Source organism: Nipponia nippon, unplaced genomic scaffold, assembly GCF_047370975.1.
Source record: "Nipponia nippon isolate SJK-2023a ecotype South Korea unplaced genomic scaffold, ASM4737097v1 scaffold_10, whole genome shotgun sequence".
In the NCBI taxonomy this organism is placed as follows: Eukaryota; Metazoa; Chordata; class Aves; order Pelecaniformes; family Threskiornithidae; genus Nipponia; species Nipponia nippon.
In genome coordinates this window covers 21,503,230-21,524,661 of record NW_028262291.1, presented here as the reverse complement: position 1 = coordinate 21,524,661, position 21,432 = coordinate 21,503,230, and the positions used below count along the sequence as shown (strand labels likewise).

The window sequence follows — 21,432 nt, the reverse complement described above, 5'->3', positions numbered from 1 at the left end:
GCCAGTATCAAGCCCCTCAAACATCCTTAGTATTCTGAGTCCCATCTAATTTTTCTATGCTAATTTTGCAGTCTGACCTTTACATGAGTAGACAGGTGGGAAAATACATGTATCCTGTCAGCTGCCTAATGACTTCCTAATCTGAATAGACTGTTTTATGTCAGCTGTGCCACCAGAAAGTTTTATGTCAGCTGTGCCACCAGAAAAAGCTGTTTTATGGCAGCTGTGCCAATTCCCTCTTTTACACTGAACTGATCTGCATTTAAATAAGTCTTAGTGAGACTACCTGACACATGAAGCACTGTATAAAACTACACCTTTTTGGTTATAGGTAGTATTCATTTCTGAAGCATTTTTAGCCAAAAATGTGTATTTTCCAAGTTTCTTTTGTAAGCTGGCATCAGATGCTGTGCTGATGAAGAAGCCCTGTTTAAACCCTGATCAAGTTCTAAGGGTTGTTTTATAGCTTTGTGCACACATGTCCATAATTGTTCTAAGAAACAATTTAATTACACTTTTTGAGGTAGTGGTTTCATTTGGACCTTGAAGGACTTCTCTTCCATGAATATAACGGTTTCCTTTCAGAACTTATGGCCTCCACAATGTCCTGTGCCTGTCAGTGCCACAATTTCACCATGAGCTGTATGGAAAAGGACTTCTTTTTCTGGAGGTGGGGTTTAAAAATGTTACTTATCATTAAATCCTGGGTTACAAGAAGTAGTGAATTCGCTAAGCGCTTTTACGACAACATTTAAGAATCTCTCATCTCTCTCCTTACTAGTCTGTTTCCCTAGCTAAAGTCACCACCTGTTTAGTCTGTGTATAAAAGTAGTTCCCTGTTGCTGAAGATATTAATCACTTTTCTCTATAGCTTTTCTGCTTCTACAGTGCCTTTTTTTGCAATGAGCTGACCAGAACTGCACCTGGTGTCAAAGTTGGGAATGGTGGCATACTGATGTTTTCTGGTTTGGTTTTGGCTACTTTCATTATAATTCCTAACATTCCATTTGCCTTTCTAACGGCTGCTGAGGTTTAAAATGACATTTTTAGAGGACTATGTACAATGGGTCTAAGCTATTTTTCCGGAGATAATTTAGACCATCATTATGTGTATGCAAAATTAGAGTTGTTTTTCTCTCTGTATTTTACTTTGCTTGCATCAGCATTTAATTTCATCTGCCATTTTATTGTCCAGTCATTCAGCATCATGCAAGCCTTCTGTTCATTATCAGAGTTAAATTTGCATGCTGGGTAATTTCATATCACTGGCAAACATTACAACAAAGTTCTACTCATTTTTTTAGACTTTGGCTTTTGTCTTCAGTGCAGATATGTGTTTGATCTAATCCTACACAAAAGTGGGATACAAAGTATGCAAATGAGCAAATAAATGAAATGAGCAGGAAGTGGCGTAGGGATGTTTTTTATTTTCTACTGAAACTTGCCACATCTTTTTATTGTCGCTTTGCCCTGTTGAAACTAATTGCTTTCAAACTGTGGATTAAAGGCCATCTTTTATAAGGTGTTTGTCTGAGAGGCTGATTATGGAGATGTCATTCCAAATATTTGCAGAATTTATGTCTGAGGTGTAGCGATGTAAGACATGCTTTAAATAAAATAAGAATGTTAATAAAATAATAATGTTACTGAAATTGATCCAGAAGAATGCCCCTTTGTTTTTGCAAAGAGCTGTAGAGGGTGAAGAAACAGTCTGCTTGCTCTGTATTTTGGAATATTACCAGTATGTGTTTGAATGCAGTAATTATTAAGTGAAAGTATGTGGACTGCTTTTGGCAATTAGATTATAGTGATCCTTTGTGGCTTTTATAATATATGCATATAGTAGTACAGCATAATGAGTAAGAACTTGTGAGACTCCCTGCTTAGACAGTGATGTAAATCTTCCAAGGAACATGATCCTATGAGTCTTTCAGTATTTCAAATAATCTCAAATTTCAGAATTTCAAATAAACATTCTAACAAGACCATTCCAACTTTAACTAGCTGACAGTTTGCTAATTTGATTTAAGTAATAACTGTTTTCTAATTTTAAACTCAATTTCTTATCCTATTTCAAAATAAAAGAAACTCAATGTTAAGATTATGTTCTTTTTATTAGATCATAGATTCAGCTGCTTTGCCACAGAAAGATGACTTACTTGTTACTGAGTTCTGAAAATGGATACTAGTTCTTAGCAGTCAATGAACCAAAGTCCATGGAAGTCAATGAAGAGAATGCCTCTCAATTTTAGTGAGCTCTGCTTCAAGTTTATGATGGGAAACATGGACATTACTAGTGCAAATAAGAGTTTGGAATTACTGAACTATACTAATGTACAGAAGTTACATTTCACTCTATTCTTTTTTCACATTTTTGGAAGCCCATAAATTTACCAAATAATGTACTGTATTAATGTACACTAATGCACTAACACTAACTAATACACTAACAAAACAGTAAACTGTTGTCTGAAGGGCTTGCTCAATAGCTCATTGGACTTCATAAAAAGTGTACTTTGTACACTTTGGAAAGTGAACATCAGACATTAGATCAAAGGCTGAGTGATTATCAGAGGAAGAGCACAGGCTGACTGACAACGTGAGATAACCTTGTGGGTTCAAATTAGACAGTAGTGGCTTGACATCTAGAATGTATTCTGCCATGCTAAAAGTGAAAAACAGATTACATAATAGTGTCCTGCAAAATTTCTGTCAGTCTCTGCACTCTAGTGCACAGCATTTGAAAGGATGATATTTCCTTGCACTATGCAGAGAGTGGAAGTCATCTGAATGTGAAAAAACTTTTCTAAGATTCTGTATCCTCTCAAACATTTCCTCATTCTTGATATATTTATTGTGTATGGGCCTAACATTCTGGTCCCAGTACATCAAAGCTCATTCATAGGGATTAAGCATGTATTCAAGTGCTTTGCTGGACTCAGACTAAAGCATCTCATAAAATATTTTTTTTATCTTGGAGTGGACAGAAGCGTTTCTTCATTAAAGAATACAGATCCAGTATTCTTGAGGACATAGGAATCCTACAGATAGACTTTGTGTAAACCTGTTACCTGTACAGAACAGTTAAATTTGTGTTGCATGAAAGTATGCTTTGGTCAATGGGCTAGTGTATTACAGGTGAAGAATATAAAATTTAAAATGAACACAAGTTTATTTCACGTCTATGAAAATATGAACAGGAAGTAAGGCATCCATGAAGTGTAGGAGTACAGACAGATTTGTGACCTAAAAGGGCTCTGTATGGCAGCAAATTGAAGTCACTATTCTTTTTCTCAGTTAGCTAAAGCACCCAACGTGTAGTATTTATGTTTTATTTCACTGTAATTTTACTGAGTATAGATGCAGTGTAATCTTACAATTTAACCTGGGTTTTGTATATGATGTACTGTGTGCTGGTATGTATTTAATTTTAAAATGAAACAATGTAGTTGCTCTTCATTTTTATTTTATCATTTACCTACAGAAAAATTTTACCAAGGCAAAAATTTTACACTATAACATCACAAGAGGGGGGGAAAGGAGGGAAAAAGCAAACAAAAAAATCCAGACAAACAAAGAAAAGAGGGCAGAATGCTGTTTACCATTTATCAGATTAATGCAAACAATACTTCTCATCTTCAGCTCATTTAGATCTTTTGTTTAGAATTCAACCTAAATCTACACTACAACAAAACAAAAATGCATTCTTCTTCAAGACTGGTTTGTTTTCTCTGGTGAAGGTAGTTTGTCAAGTGCTCCCACCTCTGAAAAAAGGGGGGGGGGGGGAAGGGGGAAGATAATTAACACATATGTAAGTATGCATAATAATCTTAGCAATTAAATAATGAAATCCAATTTCAGTAGTACACTTCTATAATTTTCTTCTCTCAACTATAAGAGGCAAATCCTTGAACTTCTCATATTATAATTTATAAATTGTTTTTTTCTTTTGAATGTTAATAATCCTGCTATAATTTCACCTTTTTAGAAACAACAGTGACAGAATGACAATGAAATTATGTCAATTGATATTACTGGATCCCAGCATCTCAAAAGTTTTATTATCCAATTATGGCTGCCATCCTACGCAGCCTGCTCTATATGGAAAGCCTTTAAAGCTGGAGGGAGCAATTTTCAAGAGAAAGCTGAAGGCCACTTTTAGTTATCACCAAGATACTTCTTAGCAGTTAAAATATTCACTTTATCTTGCAGATCGAAATGTATGTCTGATCTGGATAACCATTCCCTGAATCTGAATCCTGTGAGGGGGAATTTTCCCCCTCCCTGCAAAGGACCATATCTAAACCAATATATTTAATGTAGTAAAGTTTATTGGGAGCAAAAAGCTTAAAGCATCTCTACCATAATACAGTGTGTTTTTCATCTCCTAAATCTACAGTTCTGATTTTGTGTAAGAGTTTGTACTAGGTCTTGCCAACAAATGTTGTTAAGGGATAATACAATAACATTCCATGTCTTGAAACCTGGGAATGCAAGAACTATCTCAGGGAAAAGCCATTTTATATGATCTGGACATTCCTTTTTTTTTTTTTTTCATGAGGACAGATAATAAAACCATCTTTTCTGAATAAAAAAGGCAGTTTGTCATCACTGTCCTAAACAAGGAATTGTTACTTAGCGTTATAATACAGCCTTTTTCGCTCATTCATCCCAGGGAAAAAGTAATTTGTATTTCTATGAGATGTATTTTATTTTCTTGCCCAACTTAGCAGCTCTTAGCCTGCTCATCAGAGATTGCATGCTTAAGCTCAACATGTTTCACACCCTTTCTGTTGTGTCCAGTTATTGGTTTTACTTCCTAGGCTCACATAGCAGGGTAAAGGAGTGTTTAGGGCTCCTTCTTCTTCACAGTGGCACAACAAACAAGCTACTAGTTTGTCCACAGTAAATATACATGCTAATAGTATACTTTAAATATATATTTGAATTATCTCAGGCCCTTAGTACTAACCATAAAGAGTTTTTGTTTCAAATGCAAAGTTGATTCAATAAACACTGGCTGATATTTTCAGTAGTGAGAATTATTTCGCTTGAGTGGATGCAAATCATTTAGAAAATTATGCCAAAGAGGTCTGGAATTTTGTTTCCTAGATATGCAGAAAATGAACATATCTCTTGAAAGTCTTTTTTAATAATGAAATTAAAATACAAATGTAACACACAGTTCTTTGTTACTATCCCACAGCATACAGTTGCCACAAAATTATAATTTGTTGTATACAAAGGTAAGAATATAGAATTTACAGATTTATTGAATTGTCTGCTGAGACAGAGAATTCCTCAAACATTTGCAGTAAAAATAACTTTTTTCCTTCCTGTCGTTTTCTTTGCAAGTATACATTATATTTTTGAACACTTTGTAGACAGTTTTAGAAGGGCTGAAGAGGTTTTTAAAAGGTCAGAATTGGGGGGCGGGGGGGAGGGTTAAAAGCAAACTAATGAAAACTTAGAAGCAGCCAGATTTCTTCACCTAATGTTATAATAAAGTTACCATTCTTATAGAATCAGCTGTAAGCTCAGTTTTACAATTCTTCTACAGTTTTGAGACTCCACAGCATTTTGAGCTGTTTGCCAACATTCAGCTTAGTGTTGTTGCAATTTTATGATGTGACTTTATTGTAGAATACAGACAGAAAGGGAAGTGTATTTCATTTGTCACTAACAAGTGTTTCAGAATTTCAATGAACTGTTCTTGCCATTAAACTGAGGTCTTATTTAATGTGTGATTGAATTGTTTTATACTAACTCCCATGTAATCAGACTGTATTTGTTTGTTTTCAACTCTTCTAAAAGCTGGGTCCACACAATTTTAGTAGGAGCTGTTATTATTTTCACAGTGCCCAGAGTAATCAAATGGTATTAGAACCCTGCTATGTTGGATATTCATTGACCTGCAGTTTGGCAGGACTACCTGTGCTCTTTAAATCAGGCCTATTCCTAAGTGCACCAAAATGGAATTGACAGTTCCCACCACAACCAGAGATGCTGTTCAAAGTCTTGCACACTCAAATCTGTGGTAGACTTGTACATTCAGGGACAGTCCTATCTTCTCAGTAAATTTCACACCAGAAAGCGTGAAAGATTAAAAAGGTATTCACTAACCTTTAAGATGTAAGTAAGTCAAAAATTCAATTACTGCGCGCACAATGTTTTCATCAGCCAGTGGTCTTCCAAGATTTCCTGTAAAACAAGTTGGTTGTTACTTAATGTTAACATGGTATAAAGATCTATCGTATGTGACATTGTGGCTAGGTTTATGAGTATTCTGAAAAAAAAGCTATCCGAAATTTCTTTTTCCTTAAAATCCTTAATGGAAAACCTCATTTCATGGAAGAGCAAAGCCACTTCAAGGTAGGTAACTGCAATTCTCAGAATCAAAATTGCCCAGCTTTGTATGCTATTGCTGCATAGGAACTGCTTTGATACCTTAATGGTCATGGGTTTTAAGGCCTTATGAGTTCTGTTGCAGAAGAGAGTTATCCTCTGTTCTCAACTCCCTCCTTTGTGTTAGCTAGCCTGAGATTGAAGGGAAAAGTAAATTTAAGAAACAAATTAATCAGCTTTGCAAAACAGTTTAACTGTTGAAGAACTTTTGTTCTTCATGTAGTTTGACTTTGTTCCCAATAAGCCACACAAGTGCTATAGAAGTGATTTGTAGCCCAAAAGCTAGGCCTGGGATTTTACTAAAAGCTCAGAAAGGTATGTTTCTGCATATGTATCTAATAGAACATACATCTCTGATCTTGTGGAAGTAGGCTTTTTGATGCTTTTTAAATGGCCCAATTTATCAGGCTTTCTGGCAGCTTGTTATTGCACTTTGGGAGGTTGAGAAGCATGCTTTCTGTGTCTACTAGGAAAACAAAAGGGGGGGAGACATCTTGCTTTTTATCAACAGGATGGAGAAGTGTTCTATATTAGGGAAATTACCTACCATTTGTTCTCTAAGATTTTTAGTTCTCTGCATACAGAACAGATGGGTACCTGAATGTCAGTATCTGACTGACAGTCCATTATTACATTACTGAAAATGCTGTCCCTTCATCTTATCATAATGGATGTGTTTAATCTCAGAAAATAGTCTGAAAGACTAGCTTTGCAGCAGGTGAATGTTGGGGGACTTCTTCCATGATGGAAGAGATTTAGGCCTCTAGTGACATACAGGTCAGAAGGCAGACTGAGCTCTGTAGCACAAATAAATATTGATGGGTAGTTGTAAGCAACACAGGTTTCTGATATATAGAGAGTCAGCATTTAAGAATGCATTTAAGAAATTTGCGTCTAAAAGTTTTATCTTCCAGTCTTTGAACCGACACAAAGATGTTATTGCTTACATTTATAATACTTGTATTTTTTTAAGTTTTCCTTAATTTAATTTTTATTCCCACCTAACCTGTTACTTTTGTTATGATTAATCATTATTACTAGTTTATTGACCCAGATTTTATTTCCAATGCAATATTTATTGGATAAATATTTTTCTTTAGTGACTTGCACATATTGTACATATGCATTTCTATATACTCTGCTATTGACCTTAATTCTGTATAGCCAATTACTTGCAGACTCTAGTAAAGGAACAGTTATGCTCTTGGAAATTAAAGATTTTCCTAATTATGCTCATAGACTTGGTTTTTGGGGGTTTTTTTTTGGTTTTGTTTTTCTGGACCTGGTGTTATGTAACTAATAGAGCTTAAAAGTTCTTCTAGGTTATCTGGAGAGCTTGTGAATTTTGCAGCATTCCTTCAAGGAGAGAGAGCAGTCCTTTGCATGAATTCTTTTACAGTAATAATGTAATGCCATTTTAAGATACTTCTGTAAATAATCAGCAGGATTTAACAAAAAAAAAAATCCTTTTCAATTAAAATAAGAACTCTGACTACCTTATCCATTTTTTATATTCAAATCTCCTTTGGATGGGAACTCTATAATAAACTTCAGCTTCAAAGAAAACTTTTGATGAGAGAAGAGAATCTAAAATGACATTCATAACAGAGGCAGTTACATAATTTTCAGGTCCCATCCAGACAAGTTTGGTCGGGTTTATTTGTAATTGTGGAGGTACAGCAGTCCCTGGCAACAGGGTTCCATAACTCTTAAAGATCATGTTCCTGTAAAGGAGCTGGTAGTATATCCACAAATGGCAACATGTTGTGACATGAGCTGCATTACAAAAGCCTTCCTTTCACATTGTTTCTGACTGGCAAAAATATTTTTACACCTGTGTTTGAGGAAGTAGGTTCTTCCCCCCCCCCCCTTTTTTTTTCTTAAAAACAAACCACCAAAACAAACAAACAAACCCACCAAAACCACACAAACCACCCAACTGAAAAACACCACACACACAAAACCCCACTACGTAACTGTGTACCAGAACTAAACTGGAAGTCATTCTGAGAATGTAACAGCTAAGAAATGCATTAATGTTACTCTTCTGTTTACAAAGTAATTATGCCCATGAAATTGTAATTAAGCACATTTCCTTTATTTATGAACATATTTAGTGTTAGCTACATTTGGTTTGTGTTGGGTGGATTTAAAAGAGCCTGCAAGAGCTCTGGGGCTGGGACTCTCTTCCTCCATTACTGCAGTGATGAACGCAATAGTACTCAAGTACATACTGCTTGCTTTGGTTGCAGTGAGGAACAGATCACTCTTTGACAGGCTAAAAATGAGATTCATATCCCAGCTCACTTTAGATGCCTGCAGCAGATTTAGTTTCTGCTCAGGAGAAAGAAACAGGTTTTTCTAGAAGTTACTACCTCTTGTCCTGAAGTAAGTGTTGAAAATTAATCCTAAAAGTGCCAACTTCTCTTTGTAAAGAGAGTTTAGACATATATTGTAGAGGCCCAGCTTTGGATGATGAATCCAGAACAAGGTTGTACCCTTTTCATTGCCATTTACTAAATTCTGATACATGCAACCTCAAAACAATATGTTGACTTGACTTCGGTTTTGACCAGGTTCTCAATCTTTTAATGAAGATAATCCATTTTGCTTAAATATAGGAAATACTGTGAGACTTCACATGGAATTTTTTAAATTTTTTTGGTTTTTTTAAATAGTGAAGACTCTTACAATGTAAACAGTGCCATGCAGTTCTGAGGTCTGGTTTCAGCTCTGGAATATCAGTATAAAACAAAAACCCCACAAACCAAAACAACAAAAACAACTAAAAAAACATTTGACAGTTTCTATAGCTTTCCCTACTGAAAGATTCCATTATGCACTAGGTTTATTCAAGGTAATATAATCTATTATACTTTAAAAGCAACACAATTATGGTACTTTTCCCTAGGCACCAAGACGTTTTAAACTATGACCATGTACAAAGAGCCAAATGGCCAAATTTCATTTTTCTTCCTTTCATATGTTTATTAGGATTTTTGTTAAAGTGCAGGAATAGCCTTGTATCTAGGTAATTAGTTAACTCAAGAACAGTAAATAAATTACTAAACATAAAAAGACCAAATCAACAATACTGGCTTTCAGAATTTTGTTACCTGCTTTGATATCTTCATCAGGCTGTATTTCACGTTTACCAGTGAAACCATGTTTGTCATTAAAAGATCTGTGGTTATCTACTGCATCTGGTAAATAAATTGAAATCAGAAGAGTTAATTGACTTAATAACAACCTTTGCTATATTGTTTGCTTTTCATGGATTTCAAAGAAAAGATCATGAATGGGCACTTTTGATGTACAAAATGACAAAGAAGCAATTAATGTGTCACTAAATAAAATAACCTTTCTTCTGAATATGTGCTTATGATTTATATCATTTATAGACCCAGTCCTGTACTACACACTTGCTGAAGCTATTACTGAATTCAGAGGAAGTTGTAAAGAAAATGTAAGTTTGTACATTCATGTGTAATCTGGGAAGTTGTTTTTGCTATGCTTTCCTCTATTTTTAGAAAATGTTGCTGATGAGTTTGCTTAAAACAAAACTGCAGATAGTTTTTGAAGGTTATTCATGTGAACTATCTTACATGCCCCTGGTGCCTCTTCTCTCCCCCTTGCAATGGACATTTCCTGTATCAGTAAAAGCTGATCAATACGACCTGCAACAAAGGATGATTCCTATTATGCAGTCTTAGATAAATGGCACTTTGACAAGTATGTTTCCCCATAGTATCTCTGCCAATTTGGTTAGATCTGCTTCAGGGCAAATATACTGCCAGACATTTACAGAACCAGTTAATATGTTTAAGATGCATTAATCTTTTCTTTTTAAGGTATCCTTAAGGTTAGTTAAAAAGAATTAAGAGAGTCATGGTAAGTATCTGTAGTACTTGTCACGTGTTACTGAGACTGAAAATACAGAACCGTTGGTAATGAGTGTTATTACATTAACAAGAAGTAATGGTAAAAGGATAGATATTTGAGACAGCTTAGCACTGCATTTCATTTTTCTTATAATCTACATTTGTTATTCTCCATCTTTGTAAACCATTGTGTTCCTATATTTTAAACAATAAATATTTTTCACATAGTGAACTGTTAATATTTACAGTCATGACTTTACATGTTATTGTTTAATATGTTTTGCTTTAATTGAAAAAAAAAAAAGTAGTATAATACATCCAGGTAGTAAAGCCATTTTCAAATAGATTTAAAGGTGAGATCTGAAATACATTGAGAAGTGCCAAAAAGTCATATTTTGTTATTCTTTCCTTGACATCTAAGATGCTACAAGATTTTGTAACATTTCAGGGGTGGGGGAGAAGTATTTGTCATATGACAATTACAGTTCAGAAGCACAAAGAGTGACCAGATGTGCTTCTAGATATAAAGCCTCACAGCACAACTCTGCTTTAGAAAATAACAGGTTTTGTCTCAATTCTGTAATAGGCATACAACAAATATCTAAACAAGTAATCTCCCAAATGAGTTTCTTCAGTCTTGCAGGTTTAGACAAAATTACCGTATTCATCAGAAAAGTGAGTAGCACACTACAGCAAACTGGTTTACAAGGAAAACTTCTGCATTTTGAAATAATACAAAAAAGTGCTTGACTTACGTGGCCCAAGTAGGTAACCAGCACTATTCAAAGTCCAGCCCCTTTTTTCTTTTGCCTTAAAGAAAAACAAAGTATATTATTGCATGAACTACACAGTGCTTTCTGAAGACAAAGCAAACAGCACCCAAATGGACTTCAGAAGAAAGTGTCTTCTGAAGGCTTGAAATGAAGAAATATTGTAAAAATTAAAAGCCAATAATCTTGAAGCAAATATTAATAGTGAACTCTTGCCCCCTCCCCATCTAAGTCAGTAGTTTTGCTATTGACATCCATGTGGTGTGAAACACCACATAAGTAAAACTGCAAATCACACTTTGGAGGCAGAAATTTTGACTTTATACTCCCAAGTTTATATTATCACCTGATAATCACCTTAACAAACAGCAATGTTTTCTTTTAATTGTTTAGATTTACATGACAGCCTCTTTAAAAAAAAAAAAAAGTCCATATGTACACCACCTTTTCTGAGTCAGATGGGACATCCATTCAATTTTGGCCCATAAACTAGACACTCTTTTTTCCCTTTAGTCTTATTTGTTACAAGGGAGCCAAAAGCCTCAAATTCTTAACTAAAAACCTGTTTACTCCCCAAAATGTTTTGAGTCCTGCATCTTGTCCAACCCCCATATCTAAATATAGTGTATATCGCTACAAAGCTTACTGTTTCTTGCCAGCTGAGACATGGATGCTGCCCAATGGACAGGGCCTCCAACAGTGAAATTAGTACTTACTGAGAAAACCAGCCCAAACGTTTCTGACAGGGTGGCACAAAGGATTAAAGACAGAAACACGAAACTAGTACACCTCTGCATCTGGAAAGAAACCATACTAGGGTAAATGCTCCGAGTTATCGCTTTGCCTTCCAATTACAGAACCCCCAGGGCATGTGAGCATCCCCACCGCGGGTGGGAAGTGGGGGTGAACCTTTTTCCCGTGGGGCAGGGCAGCTGTGGTTGCCGGTTTGGCACCCAAATTCCCACTGGGAGAGAGGCAGAGAGGTGGGGAGAGGAGTACCTTGAGCTGGGGCGCAACGACCTCTCCCTCACAGCGTTTCACCTGGTGCTGGCGGCGGGGCGGCTTGTCCCACGGCTGCAGTCCTGCCGGCGGGCACTCACTGCATGGCCACGGCGCGCGGATGCAAGCCTGCACGCCCACCCACTACTGCCTCTGCCCTTTATGGGCGGCAGCGCGAGCGCGCAGGAGGGGCGCGGGGAGGAGGAGAGCCGAGAGCCGCCCACTCCCCTCTCCTCCGCCTCTCCTGGGTCATTTCCCCCTCGCCTACCCACTGCATTAGGAAGGGCAAAAATTATAGCAATTCAATTAGAGGTATTTGGAAGCACGACGCAGGCTGCAGGGAGATAACAGCCTGGACAATTACCTCTGATTACGGCGGCCTTGGGCAGGCTGGTGAGCAGCGAGAGGAGCTCTGGTCTGGGCAGCCTGGCCTGCGCCTGTCACCCGCTGCAACTTCACAAAGACTTGGTTGGTCGTGGGGAAAAAGAAAGCATAAAGTGAATACAGATCACTTTTCAGAGACTCAGGTATGGAAGCAGAGCTGAATACAAACGTCTGTGTGTGATGCTGGCTAACAAGATTCACAGTGTTTGGGCTTTGTGTTTGGGAATACCGAGGACTTCACACACACGCACACGCACACGCACACAAGCACCCCCCACCCCCGCCCCCACCCCCGTTCCACTTGCGATCCCTGGAGCTCCCTGTGATAGAGGCCACTTGTGGTCCCTTAAAATCCCTTGGACTCAAGCCCTTTGCTCTAGCATCAGAGCAAAAGGAGCTGAGTCAAAAGCTTTGTATCTATCACTTTTTTTTTTTTTTTTTTTTTTTAAGGTTACATGTGAAAGGCTAGGGATGTAGCTCTTCCCTACTAGCCCCAGCCTGGTAATTTATAACCAGTGAAGTTTCACCAGTTTGCCTTTATTAGTTGTGGTTACAGCTGGCATCAGGATGTGCAAAATTGAATTATAAGGCAGAGATTCCAATGTTAGTTCCCTTTTTTTTCTCTGCCAAATCATATTTTCTCTGCAACAGATGAGTTTATTCACTACGTCCCTCAAATTCATCTTTCAGCAAGAAAAGCATCACAGATGTTGCACAGAATAAGTTATATTTCCAGCTCCTTTTTCTGAAGCTGCTTAAGATTCGTTGCAAACTTTTATACAGTGTGTGTGTGAACTTGAATGTGGAGCTGAGACTGCTATCGAACAATGCAATACACATATTGTTCACCATTTTAAAAGCAAACAATTTTTTTTACTTCAGTATAGCATAATGTTCATAATACAGGCTAGAAACAGCAGCTGTGTCTTGTAGTTCTGTTTCCTACCCTCTTTTGTCAGGAGCAGTAGGGTTATAATAGTCTAGCCATGTCATTGGATCACTGATCTAAAACTGTTTGAATAAAGTTTATTTTACACAATTCTTAAATGCTAATGTATATAAATGGGAAGCTCAACTTTGCAGATTTCATTTGATGCTTTTTATCATTTGCTGAGGATGTTCTGTCAGCCATTACATGATCCTCACAATTTAGACTAGCTAGATCTGGAAAATAGCAATATAAGTTTTGCAAAGTGTTGTTTTCCTTTACCTTATCAAAAATGCTCTTCTGGCTGAAATTTCCTAGCTTTCAACTGTTAACTTCCCAAAAGTAATTTCTGAAACTTAAAGCTTCTCTGCAACAGAAAATGTTTTCTTGGTGTTATTTGAATAAAACCACAGAAGTTATATCAAGAGATGTCAAAATTTGCATTCAAGCAATATTACAAAAATGTGTTAATTCTGTTATCTTTGACTGCAGTTTGTTCTTCAGGTTGCTGTAAAAAGTATTTGAAACAATGTATTTTAACCTGTAATTTTGATTCCATTTTTTCTTCACAATACTTGCATCTTCTTGTCAAATTACAGAGTAAAATGATCTCTTCATCTCCACTAGAGTCAGATGCAAAAGAAAGCCTCTTTGTATACTCAAAGGCTTAATCCATCACTTGCCCATCATACTTTTTGTCTAAATCTATCTTTAGGTTAGTGTCAATTAAATGATTTTATCAGTCATTCCTACAATTGATGTTCTCATTCTCCCAATTTTCCTTGTCAAGAATGTTATTAGTCTTTTTTTATTCCGTAGGAATTTTAAATCTCACTGCTCAGCCAGAAGAATTAGAATTAGTCTGAAGCCTGCCTTTTCTAGCTTAGCTTGAAAAATGGCCATCTCTGTGACTACATGGTTTATTTTCTTACTGAGGTGACCCTTCAACATACTAATTCCTCCATTGATTTATTTGTTGTTTGGTTAATTGTAAAGGCTTAATGTAATTTGTAGTAGCTGTTAGGTTATGCCTAGTCCTCACCAGAGATTCACCATCAGAAAAACTCACAATGAAGCTCATCTAAAATGTACTCAAGTCAATAGCATTGATAACAAAACTGTCTCTAATGTCTCTGAATTGATACATGAGACACAGGATTACCACTGGCTGTCTCACACGACGACATGTACTCTGTTCTATAATTGTAACTGCATTTCATAATAATTAAATGAAAACACAGGGGACAATACTGTTCTCAACCAGAATAAAAAGCTTTGAATTTTTAAGGAAATGGTAATATGGATTAAACAAATGAGAGTATTGAAACATTGGGCTTGGGAAAAAAATTAATTGCTTTTTTGTCACTGGAGATTTCATTTTGAGAACAAGTGGTAAATCCTAAGGATTCTACTATGTGTTTAATGGTAAAAATTTCCCTTATATACAATTGAGGAGGTAGGATGACCCATTTTATTTTTAATTAACAAAACCCGTAAACCATCAAGAATGGTTATTCTGTATAATCAGGAAAAACACTGAATAAAAGTGGATTTTGCAGTGTATTTTGGAACGGTCTGGAGTTGCAGTGGCTCCCTTCACTGTCAAGTTTACTGAGAGATAATGAATGAAGCAGGAAAAAGTGTGTCTGCTATTTCTGTGTTGAAGCTGTATAGCCAGGTTTGGTTTCAGCAACTCACTAATGAATAATAAAATCAAATATTAAAAACCACTGCATTCACAGATTGATGTCCATCTGCATGAAAAATGAGTGAGCTTTTTTCCTGCTTCCCAGGTAACATCAAGCATGAACATACTGTTTAAGACCATCTTCAAGTACGTACACAAAATCTGTAATATTATATGAGCAATGGCATTGAATTCTAGGCTTAGGAGATAAGTTACCAGAAAAATTTATCTCCCTTACACTGGACTAATTCCAGTGAAACTCTGACATTACAGAAAGCAAACGCTTTGTTGGGGGAGTGTCATGATCCAGCTGACTAGAAATGATTCTTTGCAGAAGTTAGAAGATGTCTGTCTTTGAATCTAATTCAATATTTGCCAGGGAACCACTAACATGCAGTAACACCAGTAACTTCTGTTACTGATTTTTCTGTATTGGAAACAATTTTAGGTTTTTGAGATCAGTGTTTCAACCCTGAATACAGAGATTTGCCGTAACTGAGAATGAAGATCACAAATGCAAGGCTTTCTGCGGCTAAATCTAATTCTGAGTGGGAAAGGCACAAATTTCTTTCCAACAGAGTATGGACACTGACAGGTCTGAGTATCCAGAAGCAATGAGGCATTCCAGTTGCCAACAAGGCTGTGAATTGCTTCACTGAGCTAAAGATTTAATGCTGTTTTGGTGGTAAATGAGGACACTGTCACAGAGCTGAAAAGTTATTTAGAGTTTTTCTTTGTGTTCAACAGCAGTACCTCACCCTTCAATATTTGCATCTCAGCTGTTCATTGTTAACCTAACAGAGACAGGTTGAAGATGACACTGTTTGCATTTATCTGAAGATCACATAGAACTTTAATATGCAACTATCATTTTGAAAGTAGTTTGCTCTTTAAGTCTTTGAGAAGCCTCTTGATTATTTTTTCCCCTCACATGTATAGAACTTGTTTCTTCCTTAACAGACGTAGAACAGAGAACATGTTTTTGGGGTTTTTTTGTTTGTTTTGTTTTGTTGTTTTTTTTTTTAAGTAGTAATAAGAGAAAGGTCATTTTCTTCATCCTTCCAAAACCTTTGCTATTGTTTTCTTCCCGTTTTCCCATTTTGTAATTTCTGTAAAAGGAGGCAATTTTCACTGAGTGAATCTTTTGCCCTTTTTACCACCTTTACCAGTGTCAAATAGAACTAAATATTATAGATACCTTCTGAATGAAGGGCTATTTTCTGTTCTGAATTACACTGATACCAAGTAATAATTTCCTGTTATTACATCAATCAGTGTGCTACCAGAGCTGTTATTCACACAACATAGATCATTGCAACAAAACTGTGACTACCGCATGTTAGATCATCTTATATCTTTTAAAAGTGATTTTTGGTTCAAGAAGCACATTGATTTTAGACTAATTGTGCATAAAAAAAGAAACAACAGAATAAAAACTTCAGAGAAAAATTCTAAAAGTTAATTACTATACACATCAATAACATTGTGAGAAATTATAAAAAACACTTAGTCTTGACTCCTGCTTCATAAAACTTAGAGGAGAATAATGTGTCTGTCCCATTTGGTTAAAATTAGCCAATGGGTTCAAATCTACCAAGGACAGGTTGCTAGCCAGCACAATCACATAAGCTTCATATCCTAAAGAAGTCAGACTAAGCCAGAGGCTCTCTTGATGAGGGTTTATCTGAGAAAAGCACTAAGAATTTGAAATATTCTAAGAAATATCATTTGCAATGGTTTCCAGTTCTGATAGTAGTGGATCACTACAGATTGCACACCCTACTGCCATTTCTGGTCTTATGCATCCCCAGATCACTGCTATTTGGGCAAAGTGGCTATATGCAGAAGTCTCATTGAAATTCCAGGAGACCCACTGCTCCAGCAATTTTCTTTGTAGGCCAAAGAGGAGGATGGCTTCAGAGCCACTGCCTCTCTCAGAAAAAAAATACAATATCCCAACTCTGTAAGAGGCAACAGAGCTTGGCTTTCAGCTCCTGCTAAGGTTAGAGCTTAGCTTTTTGGGAGGCAGCAACTCTGGCTGAGTCCTGCAACAGCTGGGAACCTCTGACTCAGAGGGCAGGTTCTTCTAGATGCAGAGGCTCCTGTCCAAAGTTCTGAATTCCAGTGCTTGCCTGAAGGAAGTGGTTCTTGGCTTAAGTTTCCATTTAATTCCTAACTCACCAATGATTTCCTCCTCCTTTGAACAGTAAATTCAGTGGAAGCTCACACCTACCAAACACATGGGAGCTGTTCCTGCTCCTGCAAGATCTCAGGAGGAATTACTGCCTATCCACTGATGAGAAATGATGTGAGGAGCAGCTGATGACAGCAACCTGTCTCCTAGTGAGAGCTAGGAGCTAGACCTTCTAAGGTCACCAAAAGTTGAGAAGCTTTTCGTATTTAGAGGCACCAGAGATCAGAGAGTCCTGTCTCAACCTCCTGCTCAGTGTAAAATCATATGCCTGTTGTATTGTTTCTCATTTTAATTACTGAGGTTAAACAATCTGAAGATTCACTGCTTTTAAAAAAATCTTGCCTTTGTTAAAAATATTAGTTCCTTATTTGCAAAAAACGCCAACATAACTCAAGTAGAATTTCTGTAGTGGCTTTGAAAGTTCTTAAAATGTGCTTATGAGGCATGATGCAAAAGGTTCCTATTACTAAATTATAGTCACATGACTAAGACCACAATGAATGGCTGCAAGCTCTTTCAGAAAAATAGGAAGGGAAGAAGAGGAAGTGGAGTTGCACTATATGTAAAAGGGAAATTGTAGTATATGGCTGTGAGCTATGGAGACCATGAAAGTTCTATAGAATACTTTTGGATCAAGATTAGAGGGGCTGTTCACCAAAGGTGATCTTAGATTAGGTAACCTTCCAATCAGGATGACAAGGCTGACAAAACCTCACTTCATCTGCTCAAGGAAGTATTGGGCCAACAAAACCTGGTCCTCATGGGTGGCTTCAATTACCTGAACGTTTGTTGGGAAAATAACACAGTGGCGCACAAGTGATCCATCAGGTTCCTGGAATGCATTGAGGACTGCTTTGTGCTACAGATGCTGGACATGCTAACTCAGAACAATGCATTGCTACATTTAGTGCTCACAAACCAGGAATTCTTACTTGACAATATGACTACTAATGATAGCCTTGGATACAGCTATCATAACATTGTCAAGTTTAAGATCCAGTCGAGCACACTAAAGACCAGTAGTAGGACAAAGACTCTGGATTTTAGGAGAGCCAACTCCAATACGCTCAGAGTCTGCTGTGAGGTATTCCATGGGAAGCATCCATGGAGGGGAAAGGAGCGAGTCCTGGGAGTTATTTAAGAGCAACCTCCTGGAAGCACAAAAACATTCCACCCCCTACAAAGGGAAAGGAAGAAGGCAGAACAAAAGACAACCCTGGCTTAACAATGAGCTTGTGGGTGTGCTTAAAAGCAAAAAAGAAGCATACCAGCTATGGAAAGGTGGCAAAATACCCATTGAAGACTACAAGAGCCTTGCTAGGACAAGAGAAGCAGTCAGGAAGGCTAAAGCTAAATTGGAACTGAAATTGGCCAAAGATGTCAAGAACAAGAAAGGATTCTTCAGATATGTGAGCAGTAAGCAGAAGTACAGGAAAGACATAGGCCCATTACTAAACACGTCAGGGAAACTAGTCACTAATAATGCTGACAAGGCAGAGGTTCTCAATACCTTCTTTGCCTCTGTTTTTACTGGCATAGCTGGACCCCAGCTCATAGGATCAAACAGATAAGACAACACATATGTTGACCTACCAGTGGTGGAGGAAGGGCTGATCTGAGGCCCCTTGCAAAGGCTCAACCTACGTAAAATCTATGGGACCAGACAGAATCCACTCCAGGGTGTTAAGAGAAGTGGTTGAAATTGTTGCAAGGCCACTGTCTATAATCTTTGAGAAGTTATGAAGATCAGGGGATATCCCTGATGACTGGAAGAGAACAAACATGACACTCATCTACAAGAAGGGCTCAGAAGAGGAAGCAGGAAATTACAGGCCCATTAGTCTTACTTTAATCCCTGGGAAAATAATGGAATGGGTTTTCTTGGAAACTATTACAAGCCAAATGAAGCAGGTGATTGGGAAAAGCCAACACAGATTTACCAAAGGCAAATCATGCCTGACTAACCTGATCACCTCCTGCAACAAAATAACATCTTCTGTTGACATGGGGAGACCACCTTCTACAACAAAATAACATCTTCTGTTGACATGGGGAGATCTGGACTTCAGCAAAGAGTTTAACAGTATTCCCCACAGTCTCCTCCTTGATGGGTAGTCTGCAAGATGGGTAGGAAATTGACTAACAGGATGCAATCAAAGGTTGATGATCAATGTTTTTTACTCAGGCTGGCAGCCTGTCACAAATGGGGGTCCCCAGGGATCAATATTGTCCCCCACACAACTGTTTAACATGTTCATCAATGGTCTGAATGATGGGATTCAAAGTACCCTCACCAAGTTTGGTGCTGACACCAAACTGGGTGGTGAGGTAAAATGTCAGAAGGGTGAGCCATCTTACAGAGAGACCTGGACAGGCTGAAAGAGTGGTCTAGCAAGAACTGTATGAAGTTTAACAAAGACAAGTGCAAGGTCCTGCACCTGGGATGACATAACCAAAGAACCCAGTACAGGCTAGGATCTGCTTGGCTGGGGAGTAGCCTTGCTGAAAGGGAGCTGGAGATCCTGGTGGGCAAGTTAAACATGAGTCAGCAGTGCAGTGCAGCAGCAAGGAAGGCAAACTGGATCCTGGGCTGCATCCACAGGGCCATTACTAGCAGAGATGATAGAGTTGTCATCATCTCAGTCTAGTCACCACTTGTCAGGCCACATCTGGAGTACTGTGTCCAGTCCTGATCCACACAATTCAAAAAAAGACATATACAGACTGGAGAGGGTCCAAAGGAGGGCCAGAAAGATGATTGAAGGGCTGGAAAACCTAGTCTATGAGGAAAAACTGAAGGAGGGAGTTAGGTCTTTTCACCCTGGAGAAGAGAAGGCTTGGGGGTATCTCATCGCAGTTTTCCAGTATCTAAAAGGCAGGTACAAAGAGGATGGAGGCTCTCTCTTCACAAGGAGCCACATGGAAAGGACAAAGGGCAAAGGGTACAAGCTACACTGGGAGAGGTTTCATCTTGATATAAGAAATATTTTTTACACAGTGAAAACAATCTCCCAGGGGCTTAGTGGATTCCCCATCACTGAGGTTTTAAAGACTCTAGTGGACAGGGTGCTAGATAGTAGTTTGAACCAGATGATCTTTTGAGGTCCCTTCCAACCTTAGCTGTTCTATGTTCTATTATCCTCTTAAAATATTATTTCTAAATTACAGTAAGTGAGTTATCAAATTATGTGTACTAAAATAAGGACCGATAGGAAAACAGGTCAGTGCTTTCATTGCTTTTATTTTTTAACAGGACACAATGCCAATTTCTTCTTTAACAATTATGCTGCAATATTATAATACAAAAAAAGTCTCACAAGTAGGCATTTCAGACATGAAGTACATTCACAGTAATGCAAAAAGGAGCTACAGAATAATAATTACATCAAATATTTTTATATTAAGTTCATTTAAGTATAAGAAAATTAGGCAGAATGTTAAAAGACAGATATTCAGTTACAAAATACAATTTTGTATCTTTGTTGTTACTGGGTTTTATTTTGTTAAAGCACAAAATGGAATTAGCAGGATGATATTACACAGCCTTCATTGTCCTACTGTAAATGCACCCAATTAGTCTTTTTCTGCTTTGATAAGAAATAGCCAATTCCATCTTACAAGCCCACTGTCTAATTTGAAAACAGGTTAGGGAAAATTTGGTGGTTTACATTGTATTCCAGAAGTTGAAAGGCTTGAGCACATTTGATCTCTTGCAAGGAAGATTGAAAGTGATAGCTGAACAGACTGTTCTCCCACATCTTCCCAATGGAAAAATAAGTAGGGAAAAAACTTTCTTCTATTCTTCTCTAGAAGGCTTTTCACCTGATGCCTTGGTGATAAGAATACACTAGTAGTAACTATGAGGCAGAAGTTGTTCTTCCCAACAAAAAAAACTTCCAAAAAACAAAACAAGCAAAAAAAGCTCCAAAACCAAAATAATTTGATCTCAGGCTAAAAACAGTTCTCAGTGGTCCAGATTTCAAATGTGGAATTTCAGCTCTGGCAGAAAACAAGAATTTTATGGCATGTTGAGACATATAGTTCAAAAGAAATTGTGCAAAGCTAAAAGTTACTTTAAAGTTATTTTTTTCTCATACCTGTGATTCATATGGAGGCAAAACTTCTGTTATATTTGGTAGGATATATACTGAGATCCTCATGTGTGCTGAACACTCACAACATTT

General features: G+C 37.4%; 1 protein-coding gene across 1 annotated transcript; it reads right to left on the bottom strand.

The window, feature by feature from the left end:
* Nucleotides 1–3,433: 3,433 nt before the first annotated feature.
* GAL (galanin and GMAP prepropeptide) lies at nucleotides 3,434–12,235 on the bottom strand. Its single transcript, XM_009473903.2, has 6 exons — nucleotides 12,056–12,235; nucleotides 11,773–11,853; nucleotides 11,042–11,096; nucleotides 9,522–9,608; nucleotides 6,124–6,201; nucleotides 3,434–3,764 (listed from the first exon to the last, which is right to left on the bottom strand). Exons 2-6 carry the CDS (start codon nucleotides 11,851–11,853, stop codon nucleotides 3,712–3,714), a joined length of 354 nt encoding a protein of 117 aa, XP_009472178.1. The 5' UTR covers nucleotides 12,056–12,235; the 3' UTR covers nucleotides 3,434–3,711.
* Between the last annotated feature and the right edge of the window lie 9,197 nt (nucleotides 12,236–21,432).

Coding starts and splice junctions, on each gene's coding strand:
- GAL (XM_009473903.2), bottom strand. CDS start 11,853: ATGCAGAGGTGTACTAGTTTCGTGTTTCTGTCTTTAATCCTTTGTGCC. Junction 11,097..11,772: donor CGTTTGGGCTGGTTTTCTCA/GTAAGTACTAAT, acceptor TTTTTCTTTAAG/GCAAAAGAAAAAAGGGGCTG. Junction 9,609..11,041: donor TGGTTACCTACTTGGGCCAC/GTAAGTCAAGCA, acceptor TTTATTTACCAG/ATGCAGTAGATAACCACAGA.